The sequence below is a fragment of the Mercenaria mercenaria genome, chromosome 12 (assembly GCF_021730395.1).
Source record: "Mercenaria mercenaria strain notata chromosome 12, MADL_Memer_1, whole genome shotgun sequence".
NCBI lineage: Eukaryota > Metazoa > Mollusca > Bivalvia > Venerida > Veneridae > Mercenaria > Mercenaria mercenaria.
In genome coordinates this window covers 66,988,779-67,005,798 of record NC_069372.1, presented here as the reverse complement: position 1 = coordinate 67,005,798, position 17,020 = coordinate 66,988,779, and the positions used below count along the sequence as shown (strand labels likewise).

Sequence of the window (17,020 nt, the reverse complement as noted above, 5' to 3'; positions counted from 1 at the left end):
ACAAGTGTTGCAAGTTTCAAAGCAATAGCTTTGATAGTTTAAGAGAAAAAGTTTACCTAAACATAAAACTTAACCAAGAAATCTGATATTTTCTAAGTCCAAAAGGGGCCATAAATCTTGCAAAAAGCAGGATGGAGTTATGTTTCTTGCTGTACAGGGTCAGCTTATGATGGTGAACAAGTGTTGCAAGTTTCAAAGCAATAGCTTTGATAGTTTAGGATAAAAGCTGACCTAAACATAAAACTTAACCAAGAAAACTGATTTTCTAAGTCCAAAAGGGGCAATAATTCTTGCAAAAAGCAAGATGGAGTTATGTTTCTTGATGTACAGGGTCTGCTTATGATGGTGAACAAGTATTCCAAGTTTCAAAGCAATAGCTTTGATAGTTTAGGAGAAAAGTTGACCTAAACATAAAACTTAACCAAGAAATCTGATATTTTCTAAGTACAAAAGGGGCCATAAATCTTGCAAAAAGCAAGATGGAGTTATGTTTCTTGCTATACAGGGTCAGCTTATGATGGTGAACAAGTATTCCAAGTTTCAAAGCAATAGCTTTGATAGTTTAGGAGAAAAGCTGACCTAAACATGAAACTTAACCAGGCAACGCCGACGCAGACAACCGCTCAAGTGATGACAATAACTCATCATTTTTTTTCAAAAAATCAGATGAGCTAAAAATGTAAAAATATTAGTTGTGTTCAAGTTTGATTAAGATCAAATACAAAATGTGGTCTCTATCCTGTTCACAAGGAAATTGTGGACTGAGGACGATCATAAATGCACACCATGTCACTGTGTGACAGGTGAGCTAAAAATGCATCTTCAGTATTATGTAAAGATATATCGAAATTCATTGTATCAAGGTACATTAGCCAACGATACACGTATCTTATCATATGCCTGTTTCACAATACAGTGGAAAGTAGAACCATTGTAATCAAACTTTCAGAAGATTAAAGATAGTAACTAAACAAATGTATCATTTATAACAGTTCCTTTTAACTTGAAAGCAAAATTTCAAGTACTTTCCAAGTGTAGTCAAATTGACTTTTTTGGCATTTTGTCACACGAACGCATACTTATGGTACTCAGTTTGTATCGCAATATGTACCATATCGTTGCATCTCTATTGCTATATGTATTGTATTGTGAGACTAGCGTATTGTTACACCCCTAGTATTATGCATAAACACGAAATAAAACACAAGAGAGAAGTCTATAAAGTCATGATTTATTCATTTGAATATTTAACAACAGAGAAATACTTCCCGAGATTTGAGACAAGTTATTGATGAGAATTCCAGGTCTGCAAAATGGTACATGAAAGAGATGATCACATGCAAATTCAATTGTTTGACAGATAGAAATACTTTCACACCAACTTTTTCTCCAAGTTACGAATTTTCAACTGGTTTTTACCAATGTGTGTTTGACAAATAGATGTACTTTCACACCAAATTTTGTTCTCAAAGTTATGGGTAAACAAATTCATTTTTATTTAAGTATGTACAATAGATACAAAGTAAACCCAAATACCAAAATAAGAATTCCCATTACCGACAGATTTAATGAAATAAACTCTGCAATCATAGATTTAGTTGGTTTTCATAAAACTGCCATCTTTTCGAGAAACCTCTTAATTTTAGTGTTAGCAACCAATACACCCCAAAACCATGAATACAATCAATATGTACATAAAGAAATATCAAGTCTTGTTATATATGATTTGGTTACAAATATGATAATATACTGATGTTCATTTTATAGCCTTGGAAATTGATACAAGAAGAGAAAACCAGAACATAGAGAGTATATATTTAGTTTTAGGCAACATTAAAATTCATAGTATGAAACAGCATCTAATTGGTCAAAACAATTACTTTGTGAAAAAAATATTGAATTAAGTAAATATATATCCATTTTCATACTTTCTAACAAACTTGAGCATTTACCTTGAAAGAAATAAGAAGCAATGAATTATTGCTGTATTTACTTTAATTATGTAACTTAACATAAACATAATCATTCTGTAAATTTTCACACTACTTCGCTAACAAGATTCACAACTGCACAATGCAAGCATGACAGAAGTGTTTTTTTGCACACTGAATCACATGCAACATTAATGTAATAATTGTTCTTTCATAATGTAAGGAAATATGCAAGTTCCTGAATACATGAAATCATTAATCATTTTCTGACGACTCCAAACACGTGTGCAGCTTAAAATGTAACAATCTGGATATTTGCAGATTCAAGAACCATATTCCTCCTCAACTTCACAAAGATTACACAGCTTAGTTTCTAGCATAACTTTATGAAGTTCAGGAAAAACCTCAACTCGGTTAAAAACATTTCTCCCAAAATGATGAAAAGCTACTCTAAACATGATGTGTAGGATGAATGCAATAATAACAAGTTGTAATGCAAAAACTTAACTAAAACTAAACTAAACTAAACTAAAAACTAGCATATGAAAGCTAACTAAAGCATATTGTGTCTAACTTTGATGGAGATAAAACAAATAAACTTTCCTCATAAAAACAAACAAATACACTTTCCTCATAAAAAGAAAAACTTAAAACTGTCGAGATTCTTGCTTTTGTGAAAGCCTGCATCTCCTTAAAACCATTCTTTAAATGGAATATGAAGAACAGAATGTATGAAAGGTATTGAAACACTATGTATGAAAGTGATGTACCAACTTGATGAATGACGATTTTGTGGTCTTTTGAGATCATTATATTTACCTTGAAAAAGATAAACAAACGCTGTTTAAAGGTGGAAACAAAAACACCATGACAATGTCAGCGTGGAAGATTTTCCCTGCTGGAAAACTTGTAACTGTTATGGAGATATATCACAGTATCCCTTACTTTCATTGACTTCACACAAATTTATCACTCTGTGAATCGGATGATATATCACAGCATCCCTTAGTTTTATTCGACTTCATATATATTGATCACTACCTGTGAATGGAATTTAATTAGCACCTTCCCATTGTCAGCACTTCGTATCTACAGAGTTAAAAAAAAAAAAATTACCAACTTTTAATACATGCCACCAATATCTTAATATAGCCAGGTCAAATCCCTTCAAACATAGGCAGCTTATTTTTCAAACAACAATGACCATGCTGTCCAATATCACTACCGCGCTATAATCTCAGAACTATGACATATTTTCAATCCTCTTGAACACAATGTGTGGCAAATTGCGTCAAACAAGTTTTATCTGCTGCCAAACTTGCACAGAGGCACAGAATGTCCTGTAGTCTTGGTTGTTTTACAAGAAGTAGAGGCGATCTGACAGCTCAATGGCAGGGTCTTTATGTATGGACTGTCCAACCAAGAATGCTAACTTGTGAGCATATTGACATGGTGCTGGTACTCGAATGGTTCCCTGAAAATATCAAAACTTTATCCATAAAATTTCTTATATTCTTTTTTTTTTTTTTTTTATCATTTTCAATTTAGAGACCAAATATAGAGTATTATTTCCTAATTAAAATTGGGGCCACAATTCTTAATTTGTAGTTTCATTAATTCAAAGGCCACAACTATCTGTATACTGGTTCAGAAGTGACTGGTTATCAACCTAGATCCAACTAAACATTTAACTAAACATCTATTCTTGGCAATCATTTCTTTTGCAATTCTGTATGTTATTAACAATAATGCTCAATATAATTTTATTTACAATGAAACATGAAAATACAGGAGTACCCATTGTGTAAACAGACACAAACAATATAAACAACATTGTCAGAACTTTTCAATGTTCTACGGTTATTGTGTTTTGTCAGCAAGAAGTGAGAATATGTGCCAAAACCATTTGTCCAGATTTTGGGATAACTTACCGGCCAGTTATAGTAGAGATGACAGAGTTTATAAGTAAGGCGCTGCATATGGTCTGGTTTCAGTCCAGTGTTGTCGTGAATGATGTTGTAATGTGTTGGTGTCACTGTTCCCTGTCTTACCGACTGAGACACAAGGAAAAAGTCATACCTGAAAACATATGCAATTAAATTTCAGAAACAATCTAAAATAGGTAAATGGAGACAATATACTTGAATAAACAACCATAGGAGTGCATCTACTTTCACCTAACCTCTTTTTAGTTTTTATGGAAGTAAAGTATTATATCTAATCTTGTCTATTTTGCACAAATAAAAAAAATATAATAGTAAGATTAGTGGGACTTTTAACCACTAGACAAAAACTAGCAAGCTTAAACAGACCAATATTTACCAACATTCCAAGATATCTGCCTTGCATAAAGAGTTTTTACACCTATAAATTACAATTTTGGAATCGTAAAAATGTTCTGAAAGAACAACATACCATTCTGGTTTGGTAACAACACTATCAATGACTGTACCAGGTGGTGGATTTGTTAGGTTGTTCCCTGCCCTTGCAAAGAATCTAGAGTTGATTCTCTTCTTCACAATAACCACTCCAACCTTTGGACTGAAAAGAGAGTTTTCCATCAACATAAAGATACAGATTCTTCAATATGGTTTTTACAACAAAAAGTCAAATGGTAAAATATTGCATAAAGGAAGTCTATATGCATATTATAATTTGGAACACCATCATATAAAACATGGTAAAGTTTTTTTCACAAGGCAGCATGTAACGATATTACAAGGCTTAACAAATTTGCTCATGCTTTCATATTAGCTTTAGAATAGTCTCCTAGCAAGTCAAACTTCCAGGATGTTCAATTTTCACTGACTTCCAAGACAGATTGCATTGAGTGAAAATATACAACAGGCATTTTTCTGTAGCAAAATTGCAGGATATGAAGAAAATTGAGGAGTATAATTGTACGCTAAACATGGATACATACGCATAGTTCTGTCCTCCAGCTTTCCTAAAGGCTTCAAGCATCTGAGGTACCTCATGTTCTGCCACGGTTGGCAACTGTCCATCTCCAACTCCATCTCTATACACAATGATTCTCTCGGGGAGGCATCCATTTGTTTCGTGAAACTTCTCTAAGGCACCTATAAAATATAATCATCATCACTTGAATAAATGATGACATTATGGCATTATATTCCATGGTTCATACAGGACTTGCAAAAAAAATTCAAGGTCTTTTCAAGGACTTTTTATGGATTTTCAAGGACTATTTTAATTGCTTTAAATCTTAAATTACAAAACCATTTAGGCTCTTCATAAGGCATTATGACAGAAGAAAAGTTACAGAACAGTTTTATTTTCCATAAGCTACAATAGCATATCTTAACCTTTATGAGATCTTCAATGGGATTACCTTTTATGAGCTACATTTGCCTGTATACATACTTAGTACATGTTTCTTATAAGTCTTTCAAGCTCTCAACACTACATTTGTAGTTCTCAATTTGTCCTCAAGGGACTTCACTTCTTGTTTTCGCGTGTGATTTCAACGCACTTTCTCCCATAGTTCAGACATCAATGAGTTTATCACATACACTTATGCTTGCCTGACTTAAACTCCTTTAACCACGATGAATAATCATCCTGTGTAAGCCATTTATTGGCGAAACTACATTTATTTTTTGGGCCACTCATTGTTGTTGTTGATAGTCACGCTACAATGACCTTGCGCATAATATTTTAATGTTGTGAAAATCGCTATTCCATATCTAACTTCCGTACCAAAACGGTGTTCAACTAGCGTTTCCTCCGTGGGTGTGCATGTATTTTTATTTTACACCATTTTTTCGCTCGTTTTGACTTGTTTATTATTTATTTTTTGTATTTTTCCCCTTCAAATACGATTGCACCCCCGTTTTTAGCAAAATTTAACCCTTTACTTCATAGATACGCCGTTTACCACCTCTATACATTCCCTGATAGATACGCTGATTGACCCTTCTACCTATTCCCCGATAGATACGCCGATTGACCCTTAGACTGTTTACCTGATAGAGACGCTGTTTAACCCTTTCAACTTTAAAAGCAAATTATGAAAATAGTATCAAATCAAGAAATCCCAAAAATGCATATTTGTAAAGTTTAAACTATTTACAAATGATATCTATCAAAAAAATACCTGGTTTATATTTGATTTTAATCGGCAATTTAAGTCTGTAACATAGAGGTAGTGCTGATTTATATTGATGGAAATTTACAGAGTGGAAAGTTTTATCTTGAGCTAAAATTAGCCTGATATCAAGGTCAGTCTATTTTTATAAATTATGTATTTGTGTAATCTAATAATAGTAGTGTAAAAATAAAGTTAAAACTTTTCTCTTTCGTGATTTAGAAAAGATGTCGTCTGCAACAAAACAAGTTTTGTTTGTTCAATTGATTTTCATTTTAGAAATATGGACTTTATGATAGATTAATTAAAAAATTTATCTGTTGCAAGCATATTTTGATCGGATTTTTTCTGGAGGCAAATTAACAGCTAATTACTTTGATGTACCATGGAATTGATTGGAGTGTGTCCGTAAGTTTGTATATTACCTGTCAAAGGCAATCAGTGTGAGATATTGTTGATTGGGGTGATCTGTGGATAATCAGCGTGTGCTATGGATAATTGTCGGTAATTTTGAAGTGCATCCAATCAAAGAAATTTACTGGTAAGTGTTTTTATAAGCTGATAAATTTACCTTTGATCAATTATTGTTATAAAAACATTATGTAATTAATTAAAATTTACGACCTGTTGGGTTTGTTTCATTAATTTTCAATTGATTGGTCATTGTGATTAGCCAATGAATTGAAATAAAATTATTTTGTAAACACCCACTTTTTTAGCTTTAGAGTAAAAAAAAATAATAAAGAGACTTTAGTTCGTGTGAGAACACCCTGAGAGTTAGACTATTATCATTTCTGTCTACTTTCATTGTCAAAAACTTTCATAAGTTTTCAATATATCACCATGGCACACATTTTTGATAGTGATTCTGGTGATGAGTCTGATTTTTCTGGCTTTGGCGAGTCCGATATTGAGGTGCCAGTTCATCATAGTTCTGATTCTGAGTCTAGTTCAGATGAGGATGAACCTGCCCGGGCTGATGGCTGGACTGGCAACTTCACAAATCTGAGGGTGTGTTTTCAAATATGTAAATTCATCAAATAAAAAGAAAAAAAAAAGGAAAAAAAAAATTATAAATTGCATAGGAAATAAAACAGCAGTTTTCTTTTTTATTCAATATTTTCAACTCATACTTTTTTCTGGTGTCTGCAGATTTTTGGCTTGAGTTCTGTAATGAATTATTCTAACAATAAATTTGAAGAACATTTCATGCAGTAAATTTTAAAATTATTTTTATTTTCTATTTTCAGTTTGATGATTTTGTGGAGCAACCAGGACCGAACCTTCCAGATGGGTTTGATACAACAACTGCAACACCACTGGATTACTTCTGGCTCATGTTCCCGGTTGAACTTATACGTAAGTTGGTGGAGTATACGAATGCGTACGCCACATGGAAGATGGTTGAAGCAGGCCGAGTTGATGACCAGTGGGATGATGTAACAGAGTCTGAGATGAGGGCTTTTCTGGGTATCAATATCCTGATGGGTATAAGCCAACTTCCTGAATGCGATATGTTCTGGTCCAAGGATCCGTACATTGGGAACCCTGGTGTTCAGCAAGCCATGACCTGCAATCGTTTCCAGAAGATTTCCAGGTACTTCCACGCTTCAGATCGAGCTGCCCAGCCAAGACGCGGCGAAGCAGGTTACGTCAAGCTGTATGAGATCAGAGAAGTTCTGCGCACGGTGTCTGATGCATTCCTTATAGGCTTCACATTGTCACGCGAGGTTTCGGTGGACGAGGCTATGATCAAGTTTTCAGGACGTTTGGCCTTCCGACAATACATGCCAGCCAAGCCAATCAAACGGGGAATAAAGATCTGGATGTTATGTGACGCCAAGTCGTCTTACTTATCCAAGTTCGACGTCTACCTTGGACGACAGGAAAATCGTACTGAACATGGCCTTGGCTACAATGTTGTTACCAAGTTGACCGACCATCTACGCAATACTTTTAGGTGGATTTTCTTTGACAACTATTTTACAAGCCTGCCACTTCTTCAGCACCTCCTGGATATCGGTCTATATGCCTGTGGGACTGTAAGGGTGAATCGTCAGGGCTTTCCCAAGGACCTCAAGAAGCCAAGGAACATGACTAACCGAGGAGACTTGAAAGTTCTACAGTATGGCGACACAAACCTGACAGCCTCGGTGTGGAAAGACAAGCGCCTGGTACACCATCTCTCAACTCTTAGCGACCCAAGAGACGTGAGAGATGCTCAGAGAAGAGTTGGCAGGGAAGTGGTCCATCTGCGTCAGCCTCATACGGTATTTTCGTACAACCAGTACATGGGTGGAGTCGACTTACATGATCAGTTCAGGGCAAAGTACAACGTTGGAAGATGTTCAAAGAAGTGGTGGACCTATCTCTTCTGGTTTTGTTTGAACTGCGCTATTGTAAACGCACATATCATCTACAAGGCAACATCAACTCGACTCACCAAGAAGAAACGCTTCACCCAGCTTGATTTCAGGCAGGAGCTGCTCAGAGACCTGATCGGAGGGTTCTCCAAAAGGAAACGGTCTATTGGTGATATTCGGAATAGACTTGTACCTGTCAACGAGGAAAACATCGGCGGCCACATCAATAGTAGACTACCAGGCCCAAAAACTACTTGTAAGTTTCATAAGAGGACACTAGGTCAACGAAAAGAGACTGTGTATGGATGTTCAATCTGTAATGTCCACCTCTGTAAGGACTGCCACATGCGGTATCATTCCATGAATGCAGGATAGTAATTATGGAACTTGTGATTCATTTTACAGTGAAAAAAAAATTCAAAAACTACTTGGATTTACAGAATATTTATAAGTGATAGAAAAAGTGACAGAAATTTCTGAAAAAAAAAAAAAGACTGGGAAAAAAAAAAAAAAAAAAACTGTCATGGTAGCCTAAAGCCATCTGACGAGTCCTTTGGCGGGGACGAAACGGTTTTTTAATTAAAAAATATATGTAAAACAAGAGATCACAGAGTGATCTTGGCGCCCACCAATGTGCCATTTTTGAGTGTTCCAAATTTCAAGACTTACTGACTAGCTCAAGGTCAAATTTCATTTCCGTACACAACACTGTGCATGTGGTCCAAATTCGAAAGCTGTAGCTCGAGAAATGTGAAAGTAGGTCACTAGATCAATTTCAACGACAAAGTTTTTTGTACACAAAACTATGCATGTGCATCAAGTTTGAAGGCTGTAGTTTGAGAAATTTGAAAGTAGGTCACTAGGTCAATCTTAAGGTCACAGTTTATTTTGGTACAAAAAACTATGCAAGTGGTCAAAATTTGAAGGCTGTAGCGTGAGAAATGTGAAAGAAGGTCACTAGGTCAATGTCAAAGTTTGTTTCGGTACACAATCCTATGCATGTGGTCTAAATTTGAAGCCTTTAGCTACAGAAATGTGAAAGTAGGTCACTAGGTCAATCTTAAGGTCAAAGTTCATTTCAGTCAGAAAACTATGCAAGTGGTCCAAATTTGAAGGCTGTAGCTCGAGAAATGTGAAAGTAGGTCACTAGGTCAGAATCAAGGTCAAATTTTATTTCGGAACACAAAACTATACATGTGGTCCAAATTTGAAGCCTGTACCTTCAAAAATGTGGAAGTAGGTCACTAGGTCAATGTAAAGGTCAAAGTTTGTTCGGTACACAAACTATGCAAGTGGTCCAAATTTGAAGGCTGTAGCTCGAGAAATGTGAAAGTAGGTCACTAGGTCAAAATCAAGGTCAAATTTTTTTCGGAACACAGAACTATGCATGTGGTCCAAATTTGAAGCCTGTACCTTCAAACATGTGAAAGTAGGTCACTAGGTCAATGTAAAGGTCAAAGTTTGTTTCGGTACACAAAACTATGCATGTGGTCCAATTTGAAGGCTGTAGCTTGACATATGTGAAAGTAGGTCACTAGGTCAAAATCAAGGTCAAATTTCATTTTGGAACACAAAACTATGCATGTGGTCCAAATTTGAAGCCTGTACCTTTACAAAAATGTGAAAGTAGGTCACTAGGTCAATGTCAAGGTCAAAGTTTTTTTCAGTGCTCAAAACTATGCATGTGGTCCAAATTTGAAGGCTGTAGCTACAGAAATGAGAAAGTAGGTCACTAGGTCAATACCAAGGTCAACTCATGTCAAGGTTCATCTTGCCACTCAAAACCATACATGTGGTCCAAATTTGAATGTTGTAGGTTACTGACAAGAAGATTTTAAAAGCTTTTCCCTATATAAGTCTATATGAACCATGTGACCCCCAGGGCGGGGCCATATTTGACCCTAGGGGGATAATTTGAACAAACTTGGTACAGAACCACTAGATGATGCTACATAACAAATATCAAAGCCCTAGGTTTTGTGGTTTGGGCAAGAAGATATTCAAAGTTTTTCCCTATATAAGTCTATGTAAACCATGTGACCCCCGGGGTGGGGCCATATTTGACCCTCGGGGAATAATTTGAAAAATCTTAGTAGAAGACCACTAGATGATGTCACATACAAAATATCAAAGCCCTTAACCCTATGGTTTTGAACAAGAGGTTTTTCAAAGTTTTTCCCTATATAAGTCTATATAAACCATGTGACCCCCAGGGCGGGGCCATATTAGACCCCAGGGAAATAATTTGAATCATCTTGGTAGAGGACCACTAGATGATGCTTCACACCAAATATCAAAGCCCTAGGCTCTATGGTTTTGGACAAGAAGATTTTAAAAGTTTTTCCCTCTATAAATCTATGTAAATTATAGAAATAAACAAAGGGCCATAACTCACTAAAAAATTGTTGAACCAGTCTGATTTTCAGGGGGACACAACTAGAGTACCAATACATCATTCTGACAAAGTTTGGTCAAAATCCCCCCTGGTAGTTTCTGAGGAGATGCGATAACGAGAAATTGTTAACGGAAGGACGGACGGACGGACGGAAGGACGTCGGACCACGGACGCAGAGTGATTTGAATAGCCCACCATCTGATGATGGTGGGCTAAAAATTGATGAAAAAAAAAATACTGTCATAAATAAAAAAAAAGTTTGCAGTAACCAATGTGTTTTTGTTTCATTCACCACTGCTTCTTTTTATTTTATTTTTTTGCAAACCACCAACTTGATAAATCCTTGAAGAAAACCCATTTTAGCCAGCATCTGTCTTAAATCTAATAAATTTAATTTAATTTAATTTATTTACACAAGAAATATTTCAAAATAATATTTCATATGTAAAAATGCAAAAATAAATTAGTACCATCAATGCTAAAGTAGTTAAAATTACTATAAAATAGTAAACTGATAAGGTTTAAATCATTGTATCTCAAGAAATATTTATCACATTTTTATGTAAAATATACCATTAGAAAGAACAATTTATCCTGAAAAAACTTTATGTTGATCACTAAATGTTTAAAACAATATTTAGTATAGAAATATTGCATTGAATAACACAGGTATAAATTCTGCATTTTCCCCCAATATCCTGTATGGAGATAGTGTACAGATAACCTACTTGAGTGTATTGGTTATCAGTAATCAATATTGATAAAGCTGTATGGATATGATAAGGCTAATTAGGCTAAATGCATATGGAGTAAAGGGTTAAGGACTTTTCTACCTTTTTTTTCAAAATTCAAGTACTTTTTCAGGGGATTTTTGGAAGAAAAAAATCAAGGATCAAGGACTTAGGATCAAATTCAAGGACTTTCAAGGACCTGTGCAAACCATGTATTCAGTCTAGAAACTTGTACAGGATACTATCAAATACCAGTCTCACTTAATAGTTTTCAAACAGTGTTTCAAAAATCTTATATCCCGGGCCTTTTTGAACAAGCAAACTGAACAAATACCAAATCTAATGTTTCAGATACCTAAAACAAGAACTCAGCAAAGCAGGGCAATATCCAAACAAATTTTAGATCAGGGGAAGGCAGTGAACTTTAAAGAATTTTTTTTTTAGGTGCATTTGTCTTGGTCTATGTTTGAGGCAATTGCGACAGAATACCAAGGCAAAATAAACTAAGTGACCATTTTTTTTATTTGCCTGGATTTAAAGTCAAAACCCTGAATTGCTTTACAGTTGTGCTCCCACACAAAATACAAAGGACACATTTGACATTTTAATTAGAGCCATGACCTTCTGTGCTCTACACATCGTCTCACCCACCTGTATGCCAAGTTTAAAGTCAATACCTAGAACAGTTCCTGTGCTCTGGACACTAAATATAACAGACACATTTGACAGAACTGTTACTTGACTGATCGATCAGCCCAGTTCATGTGCTCTGCTCATCCTTTTATTACCTACCTATATGCTAGGATTGAAGTAAATACCTTGAATGGTTATCAAGTTGTGCTCCAGACAAAAATGTGGTCAACATTTGAACCTTGAGCTAAATATGTGACCTTGACCTTTGACCAACAACAAATTCATGTGCTCTGCGAATTGCTGATCAAAACTTTACTAGCATGCAAAGTCTGAAGTTCATACCTTAAACAGTTAAGTTATGCTCCCGACAACAAGACAGAAAATGTAACTCACAAATTTCAGCTTCTATTAAAGACTCTGTCCTTTGACCTACACACCTGGCTCATGCGGTCTACACATACCACATGCCTATATGCCAAGTTAAAAGTAGACACGTTGAAAGGTTATTGATTTATACTCTGGACACAAAAAGTGATAGACAGACTGATGATGCACGTGCCATCACATCACATGTCTGTTGTTTTCTTTTTTCTCTCAATGCAGGCATAATATTATACATAATGCCTTAAATGAACTAAAAACTTATCTTACAACAGTCATCAATTCATTTATTCTATGAACAAACTCCATAGACTGCTGCCGAGAGAGAATGTTTTTGTATTATAACATTTCAACAATTTATGTACATTCTGTAGCCCAGAAATTACCAAAGGCATAACTTCATTTGTCCTATGAGAATGGATTTTTTAGCTGCTGACAAGAGGAACATGAATATCTTTGTTTTTACTGTGAACACACAAAATATGCAAATATTTTAAAACTATTTTTATTACTTTAAAAGCACTTACAAATACAAAATTAAAAACCACAATGACTGACAATTAAATTACCGGGCTTGAGCTAGGGAGTGACTTGAGCGAAATAGTCGCTTTGTAGCTCCCCACTTCGCTCTAATCTAACATCAAAGCGAAATTCATGTCGCCCGATTTCGGCCTGTTGACACTTGACTGGAATACACGAAACCATAATTTAAGCTCCGCCTACTTCAGATTACGGAGAAGTGAAAATGTGACACTTGTTTTGTAAACTGACTGTTGATAAACAAAGCAGTAGGGATTACATAAGCTTACACATTCTTTTTTGACCTTTAGAAAGTATCTTACCATGACTGGCTCGAGTAATTTCCTTAAATCCACTTAATTTTACTCATATTTTTCAAAACCCAAACTTTAGAAACATAATATTATCACTGACACTTTCAGTGAATTAAATAACGTAACTGAAATTTACGCAAATTTTTGTCACCTGCCATCAGAAACTGGGTTAAACCTGTTTGACAACTGTTTCTTTTAATGTGTACCGACACCTGCATATCAAAAGAGACACCAGCAGATCAAAGAAGACGTGTATTCTGTGTGATGTCATAGTGATGCCAATGACATGTATTTAATTCATACACTCGTTATTTAAAGTGACTGACTTTTGAGTGCAGCACTGGGAGCTCGATTTATTTTTTGCCGATATGAAATCAACTGTTTTTAATTGTATTCATATTTAAAGGGTTTTCTTGGTTTGGGCAATCATTGCAAGAGTGAAAAAAAACTTGAATTTGCAGTTTAAGCACATTAGATTCACAAGGTTTAAAATGATAAGAAAACAGAATCACTGACATTTTCAGTGAATTTGTTATTTACTTTAAATTAATAAACAAAGACAGGAAATAATAAAATAGTTACTTATATTAAGCAAAATTAGTTCCTTTTTCAACTTGCATGTCATGGTGCTAAAATCTCGTCACTTCTCCCTAAAATTTCTCCACTTCTCCCTAATCTAAGCTGAGGGAGAAGTGACTTCTCCCTAAAATCTTAGCCTAGCTTAAGCCCTGATTAAAAGCAGCAGAGTGGCTGGTATCTTTAAATAGCTTGAAAAACATGTGTACCGTATAGCGGGTTATTTCTACGGGGGGAATATTTCTGCGGTCCCTCGGTAGAATCGCAAAAATATTTCCAGCAGAATATTCATCCAGCAAAAATTTAAAACGAAAAAAAATCTGCATTATTTTCACCAATGTTGTTACACGCTATGTTTTCCTAGGTAATCCAAAGTTCACAATGGCATGGTCTAATTACTGGAAATTACCGTCGCTATCTGACAATTACCGATAATAGTATAATTAGGTGTGATGATCAATCAAAGTCCTAACTGTTAATCCCTCAGAAAACATTTCCCTTCTGAGAATGAAATAAACTGAGTGAATTTCACTTGTGTTATAAACCCCTTGTGAAGATCTTCCGAACTTACTTAAGTAACCTTTATATACATTTAAGTGTAACTGTTATGCCGATTTACCGTAGTTTGAAGTTGTTGTTTGTGCAATTGTTGTTAGACTTGTATTTTTTCCGTTCACATGTTATTATATCCTACAATGTATTCCTTAAATGCAAAATTATTTTACAACAGTTTACCAGTAATTTAGCTTATTGTTTTCATACGCTACCATTCTCACAATGCCCGAATATGCGAGGAATTACCTACTCTTTGGCATAAAAACGCAGAAATTTCTCTTACTTTTATATGAAAACGCAGAAATTACACACGCAGAAATTTATTTCTCAATTTTTGGGGCCAAAACGCAGAATATTTTGACCGCAGAAATAACCCACTATACGGTATGTTAAAAGTTCTATGCAATGCATTTAACAATACAACCATCCTACCTCTGTAACAGATCTGAATTCTGTCAACCAATTCCTGATGTGTAGACTGGAACGTTACCCTTGAATAATACCTGGTCAGATTTTTGTTCATACTGGCCACAAAACCTACAACCGATTGCCCTTTCTTTGCAGAGTCATGGTATGTGTCGATACCAACTACCATGAGATTTTTCAACTGTTGCAAAACAAAACTAACTGTTAATTTTAACAAGAACTTGTTACAATGAACAATTAACAGGTGACAAAAACAACTGGAAGTTGGAAAGGAACTATCTATAAAGCTGCATTTATTCTGCCCATCTATTGTATTTGGAATTATTAACGAGAACCGAAATCAATTAAAATATACACATTTTTTTTTGTATGCAACACTAAATAGTTATTAAAATACATACTGCGCTGGCTTTGCTTTACTGTAATGATTAATGTAACATTTGTTGCCATTTTTATTTTAAACTTCCAACTTCCAACAGTCTTTAATTTCATCTCATTCAGACAAAATGAATAGACCAAGAACACAGCTGACAAAACTTTACAGTTATTCCAAGGGAATACTAAGTTACTAATCTTTTATGACCTTGAAATTGAGCGGATTTATGAATCTGCAATGAACAGAATTTGCTCATGTTTTACTACTAGATTTCTGTGGAAAAGGTTTTTAAATTGTTTAAGGTATTCAGCTATAGCAGTTTTCATCTAAATGCAATTTTCAGATCTGTGTTCTGGGTCTGGTTTCAATAAATAACTTTGATCTTCTTGATCATAATAAAAGCAACTTAAGTCATGATAAATATACAGAGAACCAGGTTTTCCCAGAATTGCTCACCTAAGTGTCTTGATTTAACAACCCATCAAAACTTTTCCCTTTTTTGTTTTGCAACAAACTGTACGAGTTCCAAACTTACAAAATTCATTTGGAATACTTTTCTAAATTCACCGACTAACAATCCTTTATGTACCATTTTTCTATCAAAATGCAGCCTTGAATTTATAAACTATTTTCTGTCACTATGATCATAGTTAAATGCTAACAATGCAAGATTAAGTAAACTTTCGGGATTGTTTACCCCAAAATAAACTAGAAATTGCTTTTGTAAAAAAGTGCATGTCTCCCCCAATGCGAAGTCCTATAGGCAAGAAGTCAATAGGGGTCAGGGGCAAAGTCAGAGACAATGATGGTTGGCTGCAATAAGGATCATCTACTTGGCATGTCCAGTCATCCCGCTAAGTTTCAAAACTCTTGGCCTAGTGGTTCTCAAGTCACTGTTCAAGCTCCTGTGACCTTGACCTTTGATCAAGTGACCTCAAAATAAATAGGAGTCATCTACTCTGCATGTCCAATCATCCTATTAAGTTTCAACATTCTAGGTCAAGTGGTTTTCAAGTTATTTTCCGGAAATGATTTTACATACCAGGCCCCTGTGACCTTGCCCTTTTAAATAAACTGACCCAAAAATCATTAGGGGTCATCTACTCTGCTTATTCAATCATCTATAAAAGTTTCCACATTCTGGGTCAAGTGGTTCTCAAGTTATTGATCGGAAATTGTTTTCCATATTCAGGCCCCTGTGACCTTGACCTTTAACAGAGTGACCCCAAAATCGATAGGGGTCATCTACTCTGCATGACCAATCATCCTATTAAGTTAACATTCTGGGTCAAGTGGTTCTCAAGTTACTGACCAGAAATGGTTTTCAATGTTCAGGCCCCTGTGACCTTGACCTTAAACAGAGTGACCCAAAAATCAATAGGGGTCACCTACTCTGCATGACCAATCAGCCTATGAAGTTTCAACATTCTGGGTCAAGTCGTTCTAAAGTTATTGATCGGAAATGGTTTTCCATGTTCAGGCCCTGTGACCTTGACTTTTGACGGAGTGACCCCAAAAACAATAGGGGTCGTCTCGTCCATAAGCCCTACCAACCTATGAAGTTTGAAGGTTCTAGGTCAAATGGTTCTCCAGTTATTGCTCAGAAATAAAGTGTGATGTACGTACGGACGGACAGGGCAAGAACAAGACGTCTCCCCCAGAGAGGAGGGGGGAGGTCATAAATATCTTATTCATAACTTCATACGCTTAAA

The 17,020-nt window shown here is 35.3% G+C and overlaps 1 protein-coding gene across 4 annotated transcripts in view; it reads right to left on the bottom strand.

Annotated features, from left to right (window-relative positions):
* Positions 1-1,215: 1,215 nt before the first annotated feature.
* Positions 1,216-17,020, bottom strand: part of LOC123534878 (piwi-like protein 1) — a 56,565-nt gene continuing 40,760 nt past the window's right edge. For 3 of the 4 annotated variants that reach the window (XM_045317336.2, XM_053520260.1, XM_053520261.1), the window contains exons 15-19: positions 14,939-15,113; positions 4,855-5,011; positions 4,347-4,472; positions 3,863-4,010; positions 1,216-3,405 (exon numbers count right to left, since the gene is read on the bottom strand). In XM_045317336.2, the coding sequence (XP_045173271.1) occupies positions 3,289-3,405; positions 3,863-4,010; positions 4,347-4,472; positions 4,855-5,011; positions 14,939-15,113 (723 nt within the window). In that variant the 3' untranslated portion in view covers positions 1,216-3,288. The remainder of the gene's footprint in view (positions 3,406-3,862; positions 4,011-4,346; positions 4,473-4,854; positions 5,012-14,938; positions 15,114-17,020) is intronic. The other variant, XM_045317335.2, reaches the window with a different exon arrangement.